The sequence below is a fragment of the Rhipicephalus microplus genome, unplaced genomic scaffold (genome assembly GCF_043290135.1).
Source record: "Rhipicephalus microplus isolate Deutch F79 unplaced genomic scaffold, USDA_Rmic scaffold_24, whole genome shotgun sequence".
In the NCBI taxonomy this organism is placed as follows: Eukaryota; Metazoa; Arthropoda; class Arachnida; order Ixodida; family Ixodidae; genus Rhipicephalus; species Rhipicephalus microplus.
The window spans coordinates 9907416-9932019 of NW_027464597.1; the positions used below are offsets into that span (position 1 = coordinate 9907416).

At 45.4% G+C, this 24604-nt stretch overlaps 2 protein-coding genes across 2 annotated transcripts in view; one reads left to right on the plus strand and one right to left on the minus strand.

Moving 5' to 3' along the window:
* Positions 1–316: 316 nt before the first annotated feature.
* On the minus strand, positions 317–12288 carry LOC142761601 (ADP-ribosylation factor 6). The gene is made up of 5 exons (XM_075884155.1): positions 12134–12288; positions 11579–11683; positions 9947–10050; positions 6468–6666; positions 317–2264 (listed from the first exon to the last, which is right to left on the minus strand). The coding sequence occupies exons 2-5, from the start codon at positions 11658–11660 to the stop codon at positions 2122–2124; spliced, it is 528 nt and encodes a 175-aa protein (XP_075740270.1). The 5' UTR covers positions 11661–11683; positions 12134–12288; the 3' UTR covers positions 317–2121.
* A 219-nt stretch (positions 12289–12507) lies between these two features.
* The window catches only part of LOC142786450 (uncharacterized), a 35652-nt gene continuing 23555 nt past the window's right edge, over positions 12508–24604 (plus strand). The window contains exons 1-3 of the mRNA XM_075884145.1: positions 12508–13481; positions 22149–22216; positions 22924–23144. Of these exons, the coding sequence (XP_075740260.1) occupies positions 12934–13481; positions 22149–22216; positions 22924–23144 (837 nt within the window). The 5' untranslated portion in view covers positions 12508–12933. The remainder of the gene's footprint in view (positions 13482–22148; positions 22217–22923; positions 23145–24604) is intronic.

The following is a 24604-nucleotide window of genomic DNA, read 5'->3' on the forward strand; positions in this document are numbered from 1 at the left end:
GACTTCCCCAACAAAAAAACCGTCCCACTATCCCAACAAAAAAATTTTGGGGGGAAGGTTAGCACTTTCTAATAATATGAAGGTGAACATGCTCTTTGAGATTGTGTGCATCTGCTGTCGTGATTTCTTCTGATGTGGTCAACTTTGGGGAATTCCGTGCTGATGAGCTGTTAAGTTTGTGTTCATCTATGCGCCGATGCCCCTTCAAACTTTGTGGCTGAGCTCTACTAACGGATGCACACGAGTTCACTTCGTAGCTTTTTATGATCAGTCTATAATTGTGCACACACAAATTACGCAGTCACATAGCCAAAAGTGATAATAAATATGACATTTTTATTATTTAGGGCTTCCGGAAAGAAAACAAATTTCAGACAACTTGTTGGTCTGCCCTAACTTAAGAGTTCGATGCTAGGTGGTGAGTGATGCTGAGGCATGTACGGTGCTGTAATATGCAGACAAGAAGCAGTCTTCTTTAAGACGCCACAGTTGACAGTGCTGCTGGCTGAACACACATTCAAACATGGACCAAAATAATGTAAGGATTCCTTTTAACTTTTCAAGCAGCCGATAATAACATGGACATCGTCGTGTTGCTTGAACTGACCAAGTGAACAAAGGAATACAATACTATGGGAACAGAATCGTTACATTATCCTGGCCATGCCCTCTATTGCAAAAAGCCGTGGGGGAGGGGCATGCACAGGCTGTTGGAAGCTCGGGAACAAAGTTTATTTGCCCACTGGTTGAAAACCGATATGTACAACCCAACAATAAAAAACAAACAAAAAAAAGGCAGCCTGCCTGCTAAAAGCCTGGTAGCAGTGTGACACAAAAACTTGGGTGACACTAGGACAGTGGGGGAGGACACAGTGTCCCCTTCCCCCAACCCTTCTGGACTAAATGCAGGGGAGTGGTAGTGGTCTGCTTGCTAGCTGTCGCTGCATCTCGCGTGTCTGTGAATTCCTTTCTCCGTGGAATCCCTCGTGGGGAAGTCTATGCTTCGTCGTGTAGCGCACCCAGAAAGGCACAAACGGAACCGGTCCCCCTCGCCCTGCCTGCACAAAGTGGCCCGTGTTCGGAGAGGAGGTAGAGACAGGGTCTAGGGGAAAAGATTGAGAAGGTCCCCACCAGACACAAGAGTATCCCCCACTTTGAGCTCCGGCCCGACATCGTTCTTGGAAACTCCCAGTCCCCCGTCCCCCCCCCCCCCCTTTACAACCACCGCTGGCGGTAAGAGCACTTCGTCGCAATGTTTCCAGAGATGCTTTCCTCAAGACACTGTTTCCGTGTCGTGCATATCGGCATGTCGTGGTGCTTCAGTGTCAAGTTCTGACTTTGCAAGGAGTAAAGAACTGCGGTGAATGCATATTTGCGTGCCGAGACGCCCCTCCAAAACAAGCGCACAAGTCTATGACAAAGCGGGACAAAAAGAGAGTTCACTCAATTTTTTTCTTTCATTCTCGTCTCCCCACCCGCCAAAGCCTCTCCGAGAGTCTGTTGCAGCGCCAGCACGTGCCCCAAACATTCTAAAAGAAAGCAGTGTGGGCCCCTACCAAGGTCCTCCCACGTCCTCCACCACTGAAGGAAAAAAGAGATATGCAATAGTGTCCACTGTTGCAGCAGCATCACTGTTCTTAACAGCACTTGCACACATATATATTACAGCTAAAAGGAAGAAACAAGGAGAAAAAAAAACAAAAAACAGAAGGGACAAGGCAGCTTCATGGGGGCAAACAGTACCGGCACGTAGACATCTCCAAGCCCCCTACAACAGCAAGGGGCGAGACCCTGCCTGTTCTTTTGACGACTGAACTTTACAGTGGCAGTATACAAAAACGAGCGCGAAAAAAAAAAAAAAGAAGCGGCACTAGGAAAACGAGGATCCCATCGTGGCTGGTCCGCAAACGGCAACGATGACTTGGAGGAGAGGTTGAGCGAACCCCGGGCGGCCCGCCCCTCCCCCCTCCTGCAGAGCCAGCCTGCCTGTCGCTCAGGCGTCCTCCTTGCCTGGCACCGCACCGGTGGTGAATGGCGATGACGGTGGCGGCGATGGCGACGCTGGCAACGGCAACGCGGCGGGAATTTTTTTCTGCAATGCCGTCTTCGATGCCGTCGGCCTCAGGACTTGTGGTTTGACGTGAGCCACGTGAGACCCTCGAAGAGTCCGTCGCCCGTCGTGGCACACGCTGGCTGCACGTACCAATTTCGGTCGCGGATCCTCGTCAGCCCGAGTTTCTCTTGGATCTCGTGTGGCTTCATGGCTGCGGATTGCAATCCCATTTGTTTACAGGAACTCAAGGTTGAGCTAGCTGCTACGGATTTATCATGCAAGCAGCCAAGGCATGTTGTAAAAATGCTCACGCCGCCAGTAGGGAAGTCACATGCATTATGGAATTACGGGAAGATGATGTTTCGGTAAAGATACACCACGCTCATTGACATAGATACTCAGTTCCGAGTCTTTTCTCAGACACCATTAGACATTGAAGTGCTGTATTTTTACAAGATGTGCAAACGTGCACACGCAAGAGAGAACAAGATAACACGGACGCTACGCCTGTGTTGTCTTGCTCGCTTCCCTTGTGTCCGTATTTGCGCGCCTTGCCTTACGATGAGTGTGTGTTTACCAACTTTTCTTGGAATTGAAGGAAAGTAACCAAAGTGGGCGTGTGTCACCACTGAACAACAGAGCCCCACAATTGCATGAGCGTTTTCCGCCGAAAAAAATCATAGAACTATTTTCTGTGGTATGCTGTTTATAAAGAGCGACAGCACGCACCACGGAGTAATTCATATTTGTCTTAGGGCAGTGTTATTTCATGTTTTTGCATGGGTGAAAGCACTACATGTTTTATGAGCATTTCACAGTCAAAATGGGGTCTTCGTCTATAGGGGAGTGCTTGTCACTCTGCAGCTGTTCCAACGACTCGCCGAAGGCGCAACGAATTTCACACTTAAACTACTGTCTAAGCAGACGAAGCAGGTGGTATGCAATGTTATTATTCGAACACGGGCGTCATTCAAAGAGCGAGCCGTACTGGACTACTTTGCGGAGAAGTACATGTGCAATAGCTGCACCTCCTACCTTCCTCTTCATCGCGACGAAAAGTTGGCCACGAGCATAGCAACCTGTTCAAAAACGAATGGTCACTATCACATATTTCAGCTATGAAGTATTCTATCAGTCTGTTAGTTTCACACACTGGTGAAACTACAACTGCAGTCACTAGTAAATAACGTCTGATAAAAATTCTCAAAAGTTAAAACAGAGATGAGGCGATATGCAGTGGTCAAGTTGGTTATGTAGCAACAAAACTCAACTTCAGGGTTGCGACTGAATTTTTTTTTGTTTGGTGACAATTGTTGAACATTGGACCGACTGACAAAGCCTGTCTCGTCATCTGATCTTTGACTTAAAAACATAAATACATAACAAATGGAATCAATTACACTTATAGCCAATAATATGCGCTTCTCATGAATATAGACTAAAATAAAGTCCTTCATGTTGAGAGGAAATGAGGTTTCAACACCACTCCTGAATCTCAAAATTGAAAAAACATGCAGCTACATGAAAATAAAGAGCGACATAAAACATTAGCAAAAAACATAAAATGACGCAAGAGCAGGGCTGGGCAGTATCGAAGCATTTTGCCCACCTTTGCGCAACAGAACCCACTACTACCACTATCCATACCTGCCAACCTAGCAGCATGTAAATTCGTGAGACTGCCGCTGAGGGGGAGGGGGGCATAAAAGACATAATTGAGACCGTGACAATGGCGACGCGCTGTCATTGCCTGCGTTCACTGCAATTGTGAAAGCATGGCGTTTCAGAGCCCCCACCATAGTGTTTTCTGCAACTGCAGTCATTTCCCCAGATGATGGCAGTTGTTCTCTCAAGTACCACTTCGCGTCCTTGCACTTTGGCAACATTTTCCAAAACAACAGGCCTGCGTGATCACTTACGCTTTGCGGCAAGTTGTGTTTCCTAAGAAATCCTGTGGATAGGCATTCTGCGCAGATCGCACTGTCTTGGCAGCCTTTTTGAAAAAAACTTCCAATGTTTCTGTGAAGCGATGTGTCAGCCTTGCCGCCGAGCGAAATGCTTATATCACAGGCGCACGTGGTACAGAATCCGTACTTGCCACCTTTCCACAACATCACAAAGCACGGAAACTCGGTTGCGTATGAGTCCAGAAACACTTGCAAGTACTATTACTTTACTTTTGGTACCGTCATCAGTCTTTTAACTGGGGGAACACACAACCACCACGACCGCTACAACCTCGTAACAAACAACTGAGGCAAGGGACGTAGGCCTAGCATACAATATGCAGAGGCCAAGGCAGACAGATGAAGTTGTGATACCTTTCCCATCGCCTACTTTCGGTATACAGTGGTCAGCGGGTCTCGCGGCAGGCACCCTTCGCAAAGATGCGTGGCACTCTATGGTATGGTTACAATAAACTATAAGCGTAGCGGCGAGTGAACTTCCACAGCATCGCAACTCGCAGCAGAAAAGGCTGACGTATACGCAAGTGACAGAACAACAACTAAAAACGAAGTTCCTTTGCTGTGACTGCCACTTATAGGGAGATTTGAGTTAGCATTCGTAAAATTAGAGAGAGTTGGCAAGTATAATAGTGGCATTCTGACAACAAAACAGGCGATGATATCATTGCTGAAAAACTGCCCGTGTATTTTTGCAGCCTCGTGGCTCAGTTGCAATCACAAAGCGTTTCAAAATAAATGCGACTTTCTGAATATCACTTGCACCACTCCTTTTGCTTTCAGTATATTGTCTTGGTGCACACATTTGAGCACCTAGCCTATGTAGGATAGTACTTTTTTGAAGGGTAATAGTTTAGTAATTGCTTATAACAAAGTCAACCAGCAACCCTGTGTTTGGCACTCTTTGGTGTAAGTTGCCTTTCTCGATAAAAATCTACCAAGGATAAACCAGAGCAAACACTAAGCATGTGGAAAAAAAAATTGCACCAACACAAGCCTGTCAACAACAAATACAATGAAAAGTGGCAACAGATGTATAAAGAATGACAACAAACACATAATAGATGAACACTAGCACATACTTTACCACTGTCATGTTTGTTGCGATGTGCACTGCCACAATTAATTACTATTGCAAATCACAAGTGTGGCAACCTGCAAGGTAATGGAAGGCTTAACCCCATTATGAACAAACGATTGGCCTGCCATTACATATTACAGCTAAAAGGAAGAAACAAGGAGAGTTAAATATTTTTGAAGTTTGAAAACAGTTAAATATTTTCGAAGTGGAACTCCAGTGATACTTGATAAGTACCAATTTTCACTGAGGAACAAGCCTGTTTAAATGGCTCCAACTTCAAAACTTTAGGCTGGTACATCTTTGTGATGCCTGTGAAAAACAAATTGCAACCCTGCTTTACAACAGTGATACCTTTAAAGGGCCACTCACCAGGCCCCATAACAAATTTTAGTAAGACTTTGGAAGTTGTTGAGTGTCCAATGAGGAGCATTTTGCAACAAAAATTTTTTTCGACCTCTTCATTAAGAGCTGAGAAAACTGCTTTTTGAAGCAACGCGAAACGAAGATGAGAGGAGGCAAGCTCAAAACGCTTGTTGCTCTACCGCGTAGCCTTCACAAGCCAAATCTCTTCCCTACCCTCTACGGCATCCGACCAAGAGGTCAAGTAAGCATGACGTGCCCAAACAAGCCCAACTACCAAGCACGCAAGCGGTTTTCTTTTTTGACCAGCGTTATATTGTGGTCTACTGCCTGTTTCTGCTCGTTGGTTTAGAAATGCTGGCTTAGATGCAATGGAGTAGATGAGCACAATTAGTGCTCATCTACTCCACCAGTAAAGTAGCTAGCAGGAGCGTTGCTTTCGTTTCCATGGCTGTCGTCAGCTTGATGCGGTGGCCACAGGAACCAGACGCATGCGAAACGCCGGCACATTAGCCCTGCATCTTGTTGCAATTCACGGGGGGGAGGGGGGGGGGGAAATATGTACACATTCCCTTATTGCATCTCGATTATTTACCTACAGTTTTATTAATCTCTTCAAGCTACAAGTTACATAAATTACGCATGTCGTGTTAAATAATTTTTGCCATGTCACGTGCCACTGTTGGCAACGTCAGAGCACAGTGGTCTATGTAGAGGACTAACGTCATGGCAATGCCATGTACATTGGGCCATTCATACGTGCACATCAAGCCCTCATTCTCTGGGTGCGCGCCCGCGAAAGGAAAGAGAAGCAGTGTTCATCTTGAAATTTGACCCATGTCCGCAGCGCGCAGCATTGCAAGTTTTGGCAGCCGTGATCGTGAATGCCCCATCTACGCATTACACTTGTCACTTCAAAATTGTCAAACCTGGTGAGTGGCCCTTCAATGTCACTGGAGTGTGTGAGAAGACGTGGTTTCAGTGCAGTCAATACTAAAGAGGCGCTCACCGTCGGGCAGGTCTTGCTTGTTGGCAAAGACCAGGATGATGGCGTCGCGCATCTCGCGGTCGTTGATGATCTTGTGCAGCTCTTGGCGCGCCTCGTCGATGCGGTCTCGGTCGGCACAGTCCACCACAAAGATTAGTCCCTGCGTGCCCGTGTAGTAGTGCCGCCACAGGGGACGAATCTTGTCTTGACCGCCAACATCCTGAGGACGAGAGAGCAACAACGTCTACTGTCGAGTCACGGCTCCTGTAGAGTGCCCCGAAAGTCCAGTTGAGTACTCGTTCGCCAGCTGTGGGAGCTCCAGCTAGTTTTACTACACAATAGAAATTCGTTTTATTTATTTAAACATACTGCAGACCAGCATATCGGTCCAGGCAAGAGGGGCATAAGAAACATCAAGTGATTCATAACAGCAAAAATGTGAAAAAAAAAGAAACATAAAAACTGCAAAAAACATGCATATATACGCTAACAGAGGTCACATGTCTGCGAAACAGCAACGAAATTTATGACACATTTGAACACTCTAATCACCAAGTAGATAACTTTCCAGCCATATAGTAAAATTGTCAGCCGAAAAAAATCTCATGAGGCATTGAATGCCAGTCATCAACTATTAACATTAATTCATATTAATTTGACAGTCATTAATTAAGAAAATAAGTTCATTTGGATGTGCCCTCAGGTCTTTTTCTTCCAGAGTATGTACTGTTTAATAGCATCAAACTCTAGCTAATTCGGTTACATATGGTCTCAACCCAATCAGTTCGGGTGCTCCTTGGAGCATGTCAAGCACAAAGCACCGTAGACGTGTGGCACACACACACAAAAAATGAAGACCAAGTTCGCAGAGATCAAATATGGCTGTGGGCCTTCAGCCTTTAGAAAGGTGAAGTTGCCATCCATAATCGAGTTGTTGGTACGTAATAAGGCATGGATTCAGAGCATGTTTCACGTTAACCCTGTAATGCCCAGCAACAGTTATGCCTTCAAAAAAATTGTGAGACAACGCTCACTATTTTTACTCTTCTTCTAGAGTTCATTTTAAGAAAAATAAGAATAAAATTTTGTTTGAGTCACACGTTATTTAGTGCTAATTGGAAATAATATGTAGGTCACTACCTTTTTCATAACATGTCAAATCTGCAGTAGCTGCTTAAGACACCTATGGTAGCTTTTAGTAGCAGTATTGAAGTATCATATTCAATGTGTCAAATATGATACAGTGGGCATTACAGTGTCAAGACGTAGTAATCTTGCCGCATACACTGTGTGAACAAAGTTGCAAGTTGTGAAAGTTGCGGCTTTTGCACTGCCCTCATTAAAGGTAATTACTAAGTTTACATATTCTAAAAATGAATTATGTATTGGTGTAATTAATAGACATTTCTTCATTGTTTTCTTGATACTTTCGATATTCACCGCTTGGTTCATTCCAACACTTTTTCTAGTCCCCGCGAAATTCGCATTGACGAGCTTTCACTATTGCTTGTCTGCAAAAGAGAACGTCACATGAAAAATCAGGCAGGAGCCATTAGGAGAAATCGACAATATTAAACTCTGGGGCTTGGCATGCTAGAACCATGAAGCAGGATTCATTTTGAACACCCAGAGTTTCTTCAAAGTGAACCTACACATAAGTAGGCAGGCGTCATTGCATTAGGGCCTCTCCACCGCTAAGAGAATGAGAAGCATAGAACAGGTACAAGTGTGTGTAAATGTGACCGTCATGGTCAACTCTCAATCTCGGGTTTAAGAACAAGTGAGGTACTGAGATGTACATGCACACATCACACGTGAACACCGATGAAGAGAGTGCACAGATGCGTGCATCAACACGACGATGAAATGAAAATGCGAAACCTGAAAAATTTCGTGAGCTGGATGAAAACAAACACTGGCTTCACTTGTCTTGGAATCCTCAGTCATTTTTTTTCTTATAACACTGGATGAATGTGATACACAGAAGATGACAGCCATGCAGGTGAGTTAGTGCCAGGCAGAATACCATTTTAGACAGGCAAAATACAAGTTTCATATACAGTTAAATCTGGCTAATTTGATCCTGCATAATACATTTGTTTTGCTATTATGCTTTTTTTAAGCCCAGCACACGTCCCTTCGAAATAATACATTTTGAGGCAACCACATTTTTGCCCAGAATTGGATAATACTACTGTGAAAGTAGATCTTGACCAATATATATATATATATATATACTCATCCCCTGATGAAGGGAGGTCCCCTCCCGAAACTGTTGGGAAATAAATATATTTATCCTTGTTGACAACGCTCCCGTTGTGCCATATCCCATACCTTCACGAAGACTAACTGGCCCATTGAATTATTACTCCCACATATATATATATATATATATATATATATATATATATATATATATATATATATATATATATATATATATATATATATATATATATATATATATATATATCCCAAGTTTACTCTTAGGCACACTATCTTAAACCACGTTGCATAGCCACTGAGTTCACAGCAGCATCGGATTTATGGCGGAATGATTGCTGCCATGCATGGCCAAGGCATCCAATGATGAAAAGAGGGAAGTGTGGCATAAACATTGCTGAATAAAAGTGATTTTCTGAAGAAGTATCCATATTTCCCTCCTCTCTTTTTTTTAGCCATTTTGTTAAATAAAAGTCTTGCATAGTGCGTTTATTATTCTGTTCGCATCAAAAACGTATTAACCAGATTCCACTATAGGGAACAAATGTTTTCCCCTCCCATGAACGCGCTCCACTGGTTTTGCGGGTGCAGATTGATGCCAGTCACAATGTAGTTTAGTACAAAATTACCATGAGAGCAATTTCGTACGGAGCCTTGCAAAGAAATTTCTGAGCAATTAGTAATCAGTTTCTGGTTAATTTAGAGTGATAAAGATTGGTACAGTGGTGTAAGATTCATAAACCTTAAACTTGTGACCAATGAATCAATGGCGATGCAACAATTTGAGGAAAACTTCACCGATTCCACAGAAAGGAGACAAGGAAAAAGCAATTCTAGCAATGTCCAGAGTCAAATTCTCGATCAAAGGTGACGAATATTATGAAGTCCGAAGCTTCAAAGGTTATAAAGAATCTCTTTCAACATTTTTTTCTAAATAGCTTTCAAGTTTTACACAGATACTCTTGCAGTCTCTTTTTCGTGTCATGACTCTACTGTTAGGCAGACAATCGCTTTTCACTTTTTTTTTTTTTTTTCAACTATGTTCAATCGATGTCAACGCACTCTGCCAGATGTTGCTATATAGTAATTCACAGTATGCACTATTAACTGCTCTTTTTTTTTTGCTTTTATGCGAATGAAAGAACAATGGAAGCCCAACTGCGGACAGCCGAGAGTTCCTCGCTGAGCGGAAACATGCAAAAAGGCAGGCACACACCATCTGAACACGTGCAAACTGGAGTACTTGGACAATTCACCACGACAGGAGTGTCACTCACCCAGACATTGAATTTGACGTTCTTGTAGGTGACAGTCTCAACGTTGAAGCCCACCGTTGGAATGGTTGTGACCGACTGTCCGAGCTTCAACTTGTACAAGATGGCTACGGTGCGTGCAATGAGTCAAGGAACGATACACAATGCACACTATGATCACATCAAAGGGACACTAAAGTGAACCCGCGAATCAGTTTAGATAGTAGAACTGCACTCTCAGAATTCCATTATCAATCGACGAACCTGCAAGGTTGTTTTCCAACCCAAACTCTCAGGCACAGACTGCTTTTCTCGCTTACAGTGCTTTTACCACTCCTATTCAAGTGAAGGCGCGCGAGTGCGACGAAACTTTTTTTCCCCAACAATTACTGTGTGGTCTTCGTACGAACCCTCGGATCGCATGGCGGACAAGGCACCTGTCATTCGTTAAGAAGGGAGGGGTGGTGGGGGAAGGCAAGAACAGAATGAGTGAGAAAAGCAGTCTGTGAACAAGACCTTCTGGTTGGAAATCAACTTTGCAGGAAAAGCCACCTTGCAAATTCCTGAAAATGGTGAATGATGTTATCCCCATAGGTTTCCTGGTAGAGGAGAAAATCAAGGTCTAAATTTCAATTTTAAAATTCTGCACCCAAATCAACACGTCACAAATTTCAAAGTACACTTTTTGTAACTTGCTGACATTGGCTCAACGAAATTTTCTGAAACTTAATATGTCAAGACTAAAGCCCCCCTCAGAGGACAATATCTTCATCTATAGCATTTAGGAATCATGTACGACCTAGTACACAGTGTCTAAATCTGCAACTTCGCTACCTATGGCGTGGCAGCTCCAATGTGGCATTACAAGATGGCTTTTTTTCAGAAGTTTCCTCACCACGTTTGTTATTGCAGCCAGCTTGATTTTGGAACTGTGAGTGAGAAATTTACTGATGTAACAAAACCATTTTGCTCTTTAGCGGCCCTTTAACTTGTTACTTGCATGAAAGTGACAACTAGACTTTGGCGCTACAGCAAGGTACTTCAGCTCTTCCATTGCGTATTGTCCGATTCGATAGTCGTCATAATTCCCGCAGTGATTTCGATTATTAATGTTCCTAGCTAGCATATCGATGCATGGTGGGGATGGCACACAATGATCGACGCGCGCCGGATTATGAAACATACCGATTCCACAATGCAGTACACAAGTCATTAGATTCCACTGATCACACACCAAAGTGACATTATGCTCACTAAATGAAACACTGTTTCGAGGCACGCTTTGGCGTGATGAAATACGACGGCGCAATTACAGAGCGTCAGCTGCTCACGCAGGTCAGAGATGCAAATAGCGATGTTCTCAGCGCCGAGCTGTGCCAAGCACGTTATGCAGCGAAAGCGCCTCTTACGCGAGAAGCTTCTAATAGCAGCTGACAAATCCGAAGCGACACCCTCCGCGATCGGAATGCAAACACTCTACCATTTAAGGACTCGCGCACGATCTCAAAAACAAACCGCTTCCGGCGTGCAAGCAGCGGTCCGTCGAGGTCGCGTACACACACCGACTTTCATCGACACCGGCTCAAGAAGAAGGCGAAGGACACATCGACGCGGCACCAAGGATTAGCACACAGATGGGGGTGATAAAAAGGATACTGGTTTTTCCGGCGGCGTCTAAGCCCAGCATGAGGATCCTCATTTCCTTGTTCCCGAAAATTTTGGACAGGAGCTTCCCCATGTCTGCCGCCGGGGCCGCGTTACCTGCAACAGAAGGGAGGGGCTTGCAGAGAAACACCTGCTTCGGCGACGCCACACTCCGATGCTGCCCAGGACGTCAGAGCCCCAGGGCGATCTCGCAGTGAGCGCACAAGCCGTTGAATGGGCGTTGCGGGCAGCACCGCATATCGTCGCACGGGTCTCTTGTCGCGGTCTGAACCACTGACGAGCGTAGTGTTCGAGCTCCTCGGGCGTGCAGCACAGCTCGGCAGATCGAGCGATAGGCGCCGCCGGTCGGCGGCTCGAAGGAAAAAAAAAAGAAAAAAAAAGGGGCCGCCGACGGCGTGAGTAATCGGCACCGCGGCAGCATATCGTCACACGCTCACCGCCGAGCTTGAGGCTAGGCCTAAATGCCCGGCCCCTTTCCGAGTTACGCCGAGCCGGCAGATTGAAAGAAGAACGAACCGCGTCGAGTTAAACAATGCGTGTACTTACGCGGCGTCTTCCAATAAACGTGGGGGCCCGAACAAATAGCCGCGTCAAACGAATAGACGCATAATCAACTCATTGGTAATTTGTACTTTGAGGAGTAGCTCCTGCCATATTCTACACCGCGACCTCGATCGTCGCCACCACGAGAAAACGGAAACAAGTTCCGATTACTGTGACAACCATCAAAATTTGATAATTATGTTTTTGTTCTTTGTGCTTTTGCAATGACGTCTACGTTTATAAAAACAAGTGTAGTGCGCCAAGCAAATTTTGGTGCATCGATGGAATTATTGGCGAAAATTGCTCTAGGTGAAATTAAAAACAAAAAAACATCGGATTGCGTTGGCTGCTTTGACGGCTTTAAATCCGACTCACTAGCATCCGGATCCGGAAGCTCGGGTATGAAAACGCTGCGAGTAAATCGATAGAGATTTTTTTTAGCGTGTGTACAAGAGCTGTGCTTGTGTAGTGGATGATGCCGTGAGACATCCCTGGAGTGAATCCTTGTGCAGCGAGTGGCACGTCCACCGTGGTCGGCTGGGAAGTGCGCGACGTCGACATGGGGTCCCGTCTATTGTGCGCTTGGGCCTCCGTGGGCCAAGCCTCGTTGAGACAGGACTAGTGTGTGTACCCCCCCTCCAGTTGGGACCATTGATTCAGCGGGCCCGTGGTGGTGGTGAGACAAGAGAAGTCGGTGTCAGTTGCGAGTCGTGCCGCAGAGCCGTCGCGTGCGGCATCGCTAGCCGCCGCGCCGTCGGCGGTGTTTCGGTCGGCCCCCGCGTTGCTTGACCCGAGGCTGCGCGATGAATGCGGCCGCGACGTCGTTCCAATGCTCGCTGCTGCCGCCGCCGCCACAGCCAGGCGCCGTCGGAGCGATCGTCGACGGTGAACGGTACGACGATGACGACTCGGGCAGCGAGTACGACGTGATCGACGTCCTGTCCGCCGACCACTGCACGGGCGAGCACAGCTACACGATGCAGATGCCGCCCAGCATGTTGCTCGAGGAAGAGCGGCGGCGGGTGTACGAAAGCCCCGAACTTCAAGCCGCGCGACGCCTCGTAGACTGGCTCGACTCTCCGGCGTGTCGGAAGTACAGCGCGCCTTTCCTCGATCCCCTGGAGATCGAGCAGCGGCCCGCGTACTTGCGCGTCGTGCGCCAGCCCATGTGTCTGAGCCGAGTGCGCGCCGGCCTGGACTCCCGGTCGTACGCCGGCATCACCGAAGTCGTGCGCGACGTACGGCTCATCTTGGAGAACTGTTACCGCTTCTACGGACCCCAGCACCACTTGACCAAAAAGGCGTTGAGGCTGGAAACGGTGCTCGAACAGAAGCTGGCCCTTCTTCCCCGGTGAGTTGAGAGCCTGCCGGCCGTGTTGTTAATTTGATTGCAGGTTTGTCGTGACGTCCAAGCTGGTATCATCCACCCTTGCGGGGCCACTGGAGTGAAGATTGGTAATGGTCGCTGGGAGCACTGCTTAAACACAAAGTTTATTGTCGTACGGTTTTGGCCCTGCACAGGTAACTGTGCTTAAATTTAAGATCAGTCTTGTGTGGCATTGCTCTACAGGACTTTTAACAGGCGTGCACCTACAGAAAGGTCTGCATACGTTATCAATTATTATGACCACTTGTTCCGTTTCTTCTCAAACCCAACAAATTCATAGAGTGCCGGGCATCGTTTCTTGGGCTCTGCTAATTTGTGTGAAGCTTCTTCAAATTAATTGGTAGCGCAATATCAGTCAAGCGTTAAACTAAGTTTTGCAGTCGTTAGAAGATACAGTAGCTATGTGGTCAGCCCACTTAATACACTGGATGTGGCCTTGATACAAATTTTTGTCTCGTTAATTGGGACGTACTTCTTGTGTCAGCCAGTAGAGTCCGACTTTTGGCTTGCAGTGTCAGGCAGGATTCAGTATCATTGCTGTAGATAGAGGAAGATGACAAATAATGTAAGGATAACTGATGATCGACATCAACGTCAAGGCTGCAGACGTCTGCTGGCTTCAATAGTAGACAACAGAATATGTGAACGAAAATTGTTTTGTTGCTAGACACCTTGTTCAAATTTGCTGCTTATTGATGTCAACAACAAATAGTAAGAAAAACAGCATACATATTGACACAGCACCAACATGTCTTAAATTTTTTACTAGCTGCTTCTTTCCGGAAGTGTGCTCATCGTATGACAAGTGGCTGTTCAATTGGTGAGGTGGCACCCGATTGGTGCAACCAATCCCCGTTTGCAGATGACATGCTCTTGTTCGGATCAGTGACTGGAGATGTCTAATGTTAGCGCACCTTAGGTGTAAATGGACAGCATTGCATGGCAGTTCTTTCTCCCGAGCAACATCTAGGAGCCTAGTGCAGCCCTCTCTGCCATTCATGTGATTGTGTCCATAGGGTGAAAAAAAAAGGTTACTGTGGCAGTATTGTTGACTTTTGTTATGAGTGGAAGAAATTGGTTCCACTTGGTATGATAATAATTATTAGAATTGCACCCCAAACCACAATATGATTATGAGAGAGACTGCAACGGAGGGCTCCAGAAACTTCTACCATCTGAGGTTATTTAACGTTCACAAAGCTCAAGGATTTTCGCCTCTTTCAAAAATTCGGCTACGGTGGCTGGGATTCGATCCCGCAACTCAGATCAGCAGTCGAGCGCCTTAACTACCATGCCAACGTGGCGGGTCCACTTGGTATGCTCAGATTGTACATATTGTTACGTATGGCGAAGTAACTTAAGGCGGTTTTTAATGGGCACTGAGACCGTGATCACCGAAGAAGCAACGTCGCCTTCCTTCTCTACCCGCACTTCCCTCGTTTGTCCTGGTAGTAACACTTCGTATCAATATTTATAGATTGAAACATGACAGTGGAATCATCTGGCTCCTGGTACGAGGAACACTTTTCGTGGGTATTGGTGAAATAAGCTATTCAATTTTCATGCAAGATAGAGTGTTCCGAAGCATGATAACAGCTTCCAGTCACTAACGAGCCATCGTGTACCTCATCGTAGTGCCAACAGTGCACTGCATGTCAAGTGCTTGGCAAATGACCGTGCGCAGAGCTGAGTCATTTCACGTTGATATGAAAGTGTGCCAGAATTGCAGTACGGGCACTGAGTTGAACCACAGATTAGGGTGTAGACAGCCAAAGGCATTCATTGTGCTTCGAAAATGCACTAACAATGCACCAACATCCACGGGTTTCACTGCACGTATTACCGGCACTTTTCAGTTTGTATGTTCTGTACATGGATTTAGTATTGCTCAGAATACGATTAATGTTGTTTATGAGCCCATTAGTCTGTGGGTAGTAGGCAGCACTTGTCTAGTGGACCATTTTGCACTCAACCGTGATAGCGTAGAACAACCTCCGATAAAAATGCACCTCCTCCATCACTTGAAGGTTCCCTAAATGTGGTGCGCGAACCAAATGATGATAAATGAATTATGCGATGTCACATGCCACAGCTGTTGGTCGTTCAATGGTTTCAGCGTACAGGCTTGAGATCGATTGCTGCACTGACTCATCAGTTGGTGGCTGTAGTCATTAAGCAGTGGTCTGCAGAAATTCGTGCTCACCAGTTCAAATGGCTTGGCAGGGCGAAGATTGGGTTGCAAGGCACCAACCGAAGGCTCAGAGAGGGATTTACACTGACACTAATGGAATGAGCTGAGGACCTTTTGATGAGGTAACACCTGCTGCATCAGCAATATTTAATGTGCAGGTGCTTGTAGGTGTTAAAAACATCATCACATGTGAACTGTGGTCGCAAGCTTGTGAATGAAGGTGTGGGCTGCTAGGGAAGCCAGAAAGACAGTTGACATGAGGAATGAACTGAGGGTTAATGGGCTTTTTGTATGCAGGAGTATTTTAATCACTGGGCGAGAACACATAGTTCAATGCAGAAAGGCTAGCTGGTCCAATAAGGAGAGTTGGCACCTAAATATTTGCAGCGTGAATAGTGCACCATTTTCATGCTGAATTTTTTCAAGCGAAATGTTCACCAGGCCGGTCAGCCAGAAAGGTCATCAGCCTCAAAGGGGCCAGGCTGTGTTACAGTAAAGATGGAATTTGCTAAGCATCTGATTATGGCTGAGCATTCTACTTTGAGGACAGTAGTCTTCAAAGTAGAATTAGTGTGCCCAGTTTTTTTCAGGTTTTTTTTTTTTGCTGGGCAAATGCAGTGCCCAGTACCACACTGCTGGCATTTGTAAACACTTCTGTAGTCTCATTGCAGTCATAATTACATGGAATAGGAGGCAATAACAGAAGACTGCACAGGGTGTTAAATGCGTCATTGCATTTATGCGACCATGAGAGGTCAGTCGTTTCATCAAATAACTGCGTTCTAGGTGATACCTATTGATATGACAGGCACAAGGTTACAAACGAAGCATTTAAAGTACAAGCACAATCCTACAAAGTTGCGGAATTGGGGTATCGGGAGCTCAACGACCATACATGTTTTGCTGGGTTCAGGTAGAATGCCATCTTTTGAAATGAAAATCATTGATTGGCAGCGGTAAAGTGGTCATTTTCTAATTTAATAGTATACTCGCAGCTGCCAAGCATGTCAAAACACGCTGAAGCTGCAAAAACGAAACAGAGAAAAAACTTGTCTCCAAGTAATGCTTTTCCACTTGAAACCACACAATACATTACATATCATTCCTTCGAGTGTTGGGTGTGCGTTGCCCAGGCCAAAGAGGATAAGAATGAATTTGTAGAAGCTATCAGGCATGCTCAGTAGAGTTTCGCACAACTTACTTCTACCATCAACACTTACCAATATGCTGACTACAAATCTAAGGTGAAGAAATCGTCACCTTGTAAGAAGAGAAGTTTTCATGAGTGTCCGGCAAAGATTTACATTCTTTCGTGTCATCACTTTCAATTGATAATCTCTAATTTATTATCCCCGTGTATCAAAAAGTGTGATTATTCAACAAGATGACGATGATCAATGCAAACTCCATTCAAGAAATCCTTCATTAAATAACTGGGGAAGTCTACATAGGACAGTGCTGTGACAAAGCATCTCATTGATCAGGTCATTAGAAACACGATGCACTGGAGATGATACACAGTGTTATTTTTGGTGCAACAGGTGGGGTGGGCTAGTGTTGATAGAGCGTTTGACAGTGCATGCGCATCACGAAGGAGGCTGGTAAAAGTCAAAGGATGAATGGAAATGATTGAGCGCGAAAATAGGGGGCACTTGTTCAGGCTCGAAGATGTCAACTATAAAACGATTGAAGTAAAAAAAATAATGAAGTCTTCGAACTCAACAGAATGATCCTTTGAAGTAATTGGGGAAGCTCATTGAAACATTGGATCATGCTGTGATGAAGGATCTCGTCAACTTGTTCATTGATAGTGCGACACTTAGGAGATGATAAATGATACAGTGTTTGGCACAGGGGGTGGTTTCTGCTTGCAGTGTTTCTCAGCAAATGCGCATCACAAGGAAGGCTTATAGAAGCCAAGGGATAAGGAGAAATGATAAGTGCACAGAGAAGCTGCATTCTGTATGCAGGCATTTGAGATTTGGTTTATTTTGCCATAATCTATAGAACTATAACAAGGTTGTATATTGTGGCACCTGTGGCCCATAGTTTGTAGACGGCTGTGGAGTGTGCCAGTCAACAATGTGTCTCGTTGAACGTGTAGATTGATTTATAGTTATGTTTAGTAATGTATGTATGTAGCGGCTCTTACAGATTAGTTCCGATCTAAATGTTGGTAAGAAAGAGTATTTATTCATAGAGAAATTCAAGTTTCAAGATCTGAAATCTTGCAGTGAGGTTGTCAGCCATGGGAGAAAAATGGATGCTTTTTCAGACTTGTCAGGAGAGAAAAGCACGGTGAGTGAACTGAATCTGGCATGGCCCTTTGCACCAAGTTGATGGACTGCTTGTGGCCTATGAATTCATTTCAAAGCAGGACAGATGGTGAGGCCTGCGAATCGGCGAGGATGAGTGGGTTGGAAAGAGTAGTGATTGGGTGGTGACTGGCAGGTGAAAGCCTCTTGGAGCTACAAAAATGCGAGAGAGTGTGAAGGTTACTGTAGCATCACCACTAGCAGTGCAAGTGACTAGCACAGTGATACATAAGTGATGGGGAATGTCAGTGTCATCATGCAAAATGAGCTTGGATGCAGCAGTAGTAGCAGTGTTGATTACGGCTTCTCAGAGTGAATAAATCATGACCTCTGTTTGTGCTCACGCTGTAACAGCTTTGTGGTTTGAAACGGTGAACCATCTTGTACTTATCTCTCAAAGACACGAAGAAACGATGACTAACTCTATGTTGCGTGATGTCTTGAATCCACTCTTTGGCTGTGCACATCTCTGAATACTGAATTCACAGTGTAGTAGCTCTGCAAAGAGACAGGCATATAGACGCATTTCCACTTCCTACAAGGGACAAAGGGCTGAAACAATGCGTCCTCTAGGGTATATTTAGTGAGACTGTCAATGAACAGTCCAGTCATGTTAGCAGATGGATGAGAACATGACAGTTCAATGCAACCTCAGTTTTGGTCTGAGAACTGATGGTGTTTAGTTCATTTCAACAGGAAAGCTGCTCTTAATTGAGGTTTTCATGTACGGTGAGCGTGGATTGTAGTAGGATTTACCCACAGAAAGCGGGTTAATCCCCTACAGATATGTGCCACCACTCCCACTACTCTCTACTCTCACCGCTGCTCCCACTACCGCTCCTTCCACTTCTCCCATATTATTCAACCCCATTGCATGCCACCAGCTTTGCTGTTTCATCATTTTCTTTGGAGCAGATGTGGCTTAGTTTTGAGAGACGAAGCTTCTTAATGCGTGGGTCTGTACATCCTCTGATGTATGTAGTAGCAGTTGGTAGCACATGCCCGCTTTAGAGCGGGTATGTGCCACAGGGGATGGGAGATGACGGTACTTGGAGTGTTCCCTAGATGGACGCACGGACGGACAGAGACTAGCAGACGGACGGACGGATAGACGGACTCACGGCCGGACGCACAGATGGTCGCGCGGATAGATGCAAGCAAGAACGAATGGTCGGGCTGATGGACGTTTTGCCCCACTCATCATCATTCACTCCGTGCATATGCTGTGATTTTTTTTTTTCAGCGGAAGACAGTGCGCAGCAGTGCATAGGTGATAACGAGAAATGACGACGAGGCTGTGAGTGGTGTGCAATTAAAGCCTAGAAAGGCCGAAGTAACTTGTATTGAGGATTACAGCAGGCTGCTTGGTGCACGGCAAAAGGGATGCCTATTGTAAAGTGACATGTGCTCTCTGATTTTGACAGGAATCCTGTACACAAAGGATATCATGCTTTAGTTTCAGTTAAAGGTAGGGTTGGTTTTCGAAGCAGAGGTCCACCGCTGGCGCATAGGTGGATATCACAGCTAGAGGGTCACAAACAGAGGCTAAGCTTGTGCTAATTTGTCAAGCCAAGGAAACTTGGTTCCTTTTGAACATTACTATGTAAATGTGCAGAGGCATGAAACTACCTCAACCTTACACAGGGCACAATACAGCCCACTGTCATGTTATCAATGATGTTATCTTGATACATACCAATGAGGATACCACAAATTGGCATTTTCCATAACTGAGCATTAGACCTGTCTTGTGCATTTGCCGGGGCACCTTTGGGAGACTGCATACTCGTTGCCACTGGTGCCTACCACCAGGATTCCGTCAAAGTAGGCTGCAGCAGGAGTTGACATGGACATCGAAGGATTTTGCATCTCCCGTCGAGAGGATGACAGCACAGGCAAGATTGCGAAAGGAAATCTCTCGTACCTTTTAGCACATTAACCATTACATACTCCCCCTCGTTCAACAATCAATCGCCAGTACACATCCTTGAGGTCAGGCATGGCAAACTTTATCCCATTCGACATCTTTGTCAATAACTCTGCAGTCGTTGCAGCTGGGTATGTGCCTACATTTGTAACGGAATTCATGCTCAGCTTATGGTCCTCAGATATGAGACCAATCCTCTGGCACCATTTACAGAAGATTCAAACCGCCTTAAGCCGATGCCATCACTGATGTGTCTTGCTGTCATTGCCTCCTTGCTAATGATGTTTTGGAAAGACGAAAATTCAGCCAGCTCCAATTGATGAACACTAATGAAGCAGAGAAGCTGGTGGCATGCAGTATATTTGAATGTAATGGGTGAATGAAGTGGCACATATCTACAGTGGGTTTACGCATTTTCTGTGGGTAAAACCCACCGAAGTGAGAGTTATGCCAGTTCCCGAACATGAAAGCCCCGACCAAGAGAAGCTTTGCTGTTAAAAGTAAGAGAGTCATATTTTGCTTCAAGGTCTGCATTGATCCCCTCCAAAAGCAAGAAGCAACTTGTATTCATCTGTACTGTTTCTTCAACATTTCTTGGGGCTGTCTTTGCCTACTGCGATGCTGTGGGTATAAAGAATCTAGTTATTTTCGCATGAGAAAAGTGGGAACACACTCAGTGTCACAGCCACTTTTGTGAGGAAGCCCTAGCGTAAATTTTTAGCATAACACTATTTGAGCAAAGGTTGGCAAACTCACTCACAAGTCGACTCACTCAGACTCGTGTCGGGTCGTCACTTAATGTTTGAGTGAGTCCAGGTGAGTAATATTTTGGCGAGATTGAGTCTGAGCAAGTGCAGTTGAGAAAAATCATGGTGAGAGTTTGAGTGACCCCCGAAGGCTAGCTATATTTCTTAAGTGAGTCTGAACGATTTTCACTTTTTTTGTGACGTGTGCTTCTGGGAAACAAGCTTTATTGCTGGTAAATATCACAGGAAGTTATTACGAAAAAATTGTGCAAGGTGGGGAACCAAGTGGGTCGCATGGTCCGCCGGGTTTCCAACAAGTGCAGGGGATTAGGATGCAAAGATGTCTTGCGACGGGCTCACACATTCGTCACAAGCCGTGTCCTGTATTTGGCTCCATATCTCCACTTGCGCAAGTTTGATGAGAATGTGCTAGAAGTCATTCTCTGCAAAGTATACAAGTGGACCCTCGACATTCCGGTGAACACTTCCAACCAACACCTTTTGGGCCTGAGTATGATGAATACCTTCGAGGAATTATGAGAGGCACACTAGACAAATCAATATACTAGGCTCTCGAATACCCCGTCGGATCGCCGCCTCCTTGCCACATCACTTGCACCCCGTTTGCTCCCTTATTCTCAACTCTTCTCAGGAGGATTAGGAGCGAGCCCTGCTCGGCTGCTCTGACCTGACGGCTCAACGGACCTTGCTTGAGCGTGCCTGGGCCGCGACGGACGTCAATGGGCTCCCGTAAAGGGGTGCCCACCTAGTGTTTGTATGTACCGGCCCCTTAAGGACCGTTGCCCACTCTCCCTGTACATGACTTACAGTATTAAATGTTTTTTTTCCTCCTTTCCACCTCAACACTCGCCACGAAAATGAAAATGGCGGGCTTAAGCCAGGTTTTGGCTTGGCTACTCACAGCTACACTACCGTCTAGGTGGCGCTAGTTGTGCAAGCTTTATTGCCTGTAAAAATCACAGGAAGTCATTTCGCAGGCTTGTTGATCATGACGAGATTGTTCTAGAACTGACTTGTGCTGCTTATCATGGCGGAACAAAAAGAATGGAGGGAGCATTACGTCACACGAGTGAAGCCCACGGGGTCGGCCCGACACGTAATCAAAATGCCAGAGCATGCAGTGCTGTTCCGTTTCCGAACCTCTTGCGTGAGTCGGCCGGTCTGCGCCGAACCAGCGCGTTTTGGTCAAACGCTACCGGGTGCAATACTCCGAAGTACCAGCAAGTCTCTCGTTTCTGACGGGATTTCGCGCAGAAGGTCGCATGTTAGGCCGACAATGCTGGCTTCAAAACGGCACGGCTTGCCAAGGCTGCCCAAGTGGCGTCACACTTCCTCCTTTCTTTTTCTTTTCCTCCATGCTGCTAACCATTACATTGCATTTAGCAATGTAAACTTCTTGACTAAATGCCTTTTTCTGTCCATCATTTGCAGAGAGCTACGGGAAAAAACGACACTAGAGGCCACCACGTTGGAGAACCGAGATCTTGGGGCTCAGAGAGGTGAGATTTTATTGATTTATTTATTTATTTTTGATGAACTCAACTTGACAGGAATCTTTATATGCTGTTTCATTAAACTAACTTTTTGGGAGATTCAATACTTGGAGCAGCCACTACCAATTTTTTTTTTCTGCTGGATTCTATTCATGTTTCCCAGTTTATGTTGAATCTGTGTCCTGTTTTCTTTGAACAGCAAAGTATCATACAAGAAACTCATTTATTGTATGTGAAAATTTGTGACGTGTATAGTGAGATTTAAGTAACGGTGTGTGCGTAGGCCCGCCTTCATTGTGCGCCATTGCTAAATGGCTGCACAGTGCTTGATGCGGGGAGTTTGGGTTAGCTCGTTTTGCTAGGAGTGCCAGCATTAGCAAGTCCCGATTGCATTGGGGGATGAAGTAGGGTAATCTTTCCGTGTACATTTAATTCCTTTTCTTTTTTTCTTTTCAATAAAGCAAACAACCCTCTTATGAATGCATTCCAGTATGGTTTGGCTAGCCTTATGTTAGAAGAGCACTTATACAAAAGTACGCACCTTGTCTTTTTTGTTTGTTTCAATAGGTAGCTTGTGACAAACTTATCATGGCTGGAAACCTCATCGGTGCGAATGCATGTCGGTTACTCACTTAGCTAGGTTTTTATTTGGAGACATTCATTCAGAGACGTGGCCTGTATTGGATGCAGTTAAAACACTTCTCATCTTGCAGCGGGTCGGCGAGCCCGTCTCACGAGTCAGCTGCCCACGGGTGGCGAGAGTTCGGCGCTGCTTCAGCTGGTGAAAGCGGAGAAGGCGGCACAGGCGCGAGAGGAGCGCCTCAAGCAGCGTGAGGAGAGGCGGGTCGAGAAGGAAGTGGCCCAGCAGGCCGTCATCGATTGGGAGAGCAGCACCTTCGGCCCGGGACTGGCCGAACTTTCCCATCACTGGGAGGCAAGTGGTGACCAATTATGTCACACACTCAAAAATCATTAAAACAAAGGTACATCTTACACCAAAATAAGGTCGTTGTATCCAAAAATTGGTTATAAAAGCATATCGCTAACGCGATATCTATTGAAAGCTTTTTCTCATTCACTTCGTCATAACCGATATTTTGTTATATCTGGGCGCATTACATCGAAGTTTGAGTGTACACTAAAGCTATAACAGTCACATCCGCCACAAAAATAATTCGTTATATTTGAAAATTCGTTATAGATGGGTATTCGTAACTCTGTATTTATGGCAAAACTATTCCTTGCTTACTTTGTTACAACCAATAATTCGTTATGTCCGTGTTCATTATATCAAGACTTGACTGTGTGCTTGCTGACTAAAGATCGGTCTTTTGCGTCAACAGTGCAGAGTTAAAGGTAGCATTGCTTCAGCAGAAAAAGAATGTAAAAGCAGATAGGTTTGGAACAAATAATTATTGCTGTTGTAATGGAGGGCTCGTCTTTACAGAAGTACATTCACACAATTCTGAGGCACCCTTGAAGGGCTAGTCGACAGGCTCCGACATTTTTTTACACCCCCCAAACAAGCTCGGCAATTCGTAGGGTAGTTTGTCAATATGGTTAGTTGGCGAGATAGTGATACATGACTGTTTCAAAATGAGAGCGCACTACTTAGACACGGACAGAAAGACAGGGACAAGCGCTATCCACGTAGGGTAGATTGCGGTGATCACATTTTTCGAATATTAAAGCGCCTCGCTGTAAGGGCGAAGAGTGGTGAGGCCGCGCGAAAATTTGAGACCAGTTGAAACCAATGTTCCTTAACTAACTTCCTTATTAATATGGCACATATTCACCAAATTCTTGCAGCAGCATGTTCACAAAGCAATAGTACACTTATTTTTCTTTATAACAATTTTTGGAAAACCTTGGGGTTGTTTACTGGCCCTTTAGAGGGACATTTTTATTTTCTTGGCGTGCACTATCAATGCTCTCTACGCACCAGAGCCAGGCAACATGCATATAATGTTTTATTTTGGTTTTAAAGTTTTCGCCACCCAGCTTGTGCAAGCCAGCTCCATTGCAATGGATGTTATCAGGACAAGTCAATGCAGTTCAGTGGGCCGTGTGCTCAGATTTGGGTGCACGTTAAAGAACCCCAGGTGGTCAAAATTTCCGGAGCCCTCCACTACGGTATCTCTCATAATCGTATCGTGGTTTTGGGACGTTAAACCCCACAAATCAATCAATGCAGTTCAGTGGGCTTGCGAAATCTGCGTCTGGCATGCAGCCTAAGTCGCAGAAATGCTTTCAGAGTCTGGACAAGAGTTCACTTGTCATTGTTTACATGCATCACGTGTGACATACTGCAGACTGACAGCTGTTGCTTGTACAGTCGAATCTCATTAATTCGAGCATGCTTAATTCGAACCGACGCTGTGGTCCCATCAAAGC

Coding starts and splice junctions, on each gene's coding strand:
- LOC142761601 (XM_075884155.1), bottom strand. CDS start 11,660: ATGGGGAAGCTCCTGTCCAAAATTTTCGGGAACAAGGAAATGAGGATC. Junction 10,051..11,578: donor AGACGCCGCCGGAAAAACCA/GTATCCTTTTTA, acceptor CACGCACCGTAG/CCATCTTGTACAAGTTGAAG. Junction 6,667..9,946: donor ACGTCAAATTCAATGTCTGG/GTGAGTGACACT, acceptor TCTCGTCCTCAG/GATGTTGGCGGTCAAGACAA.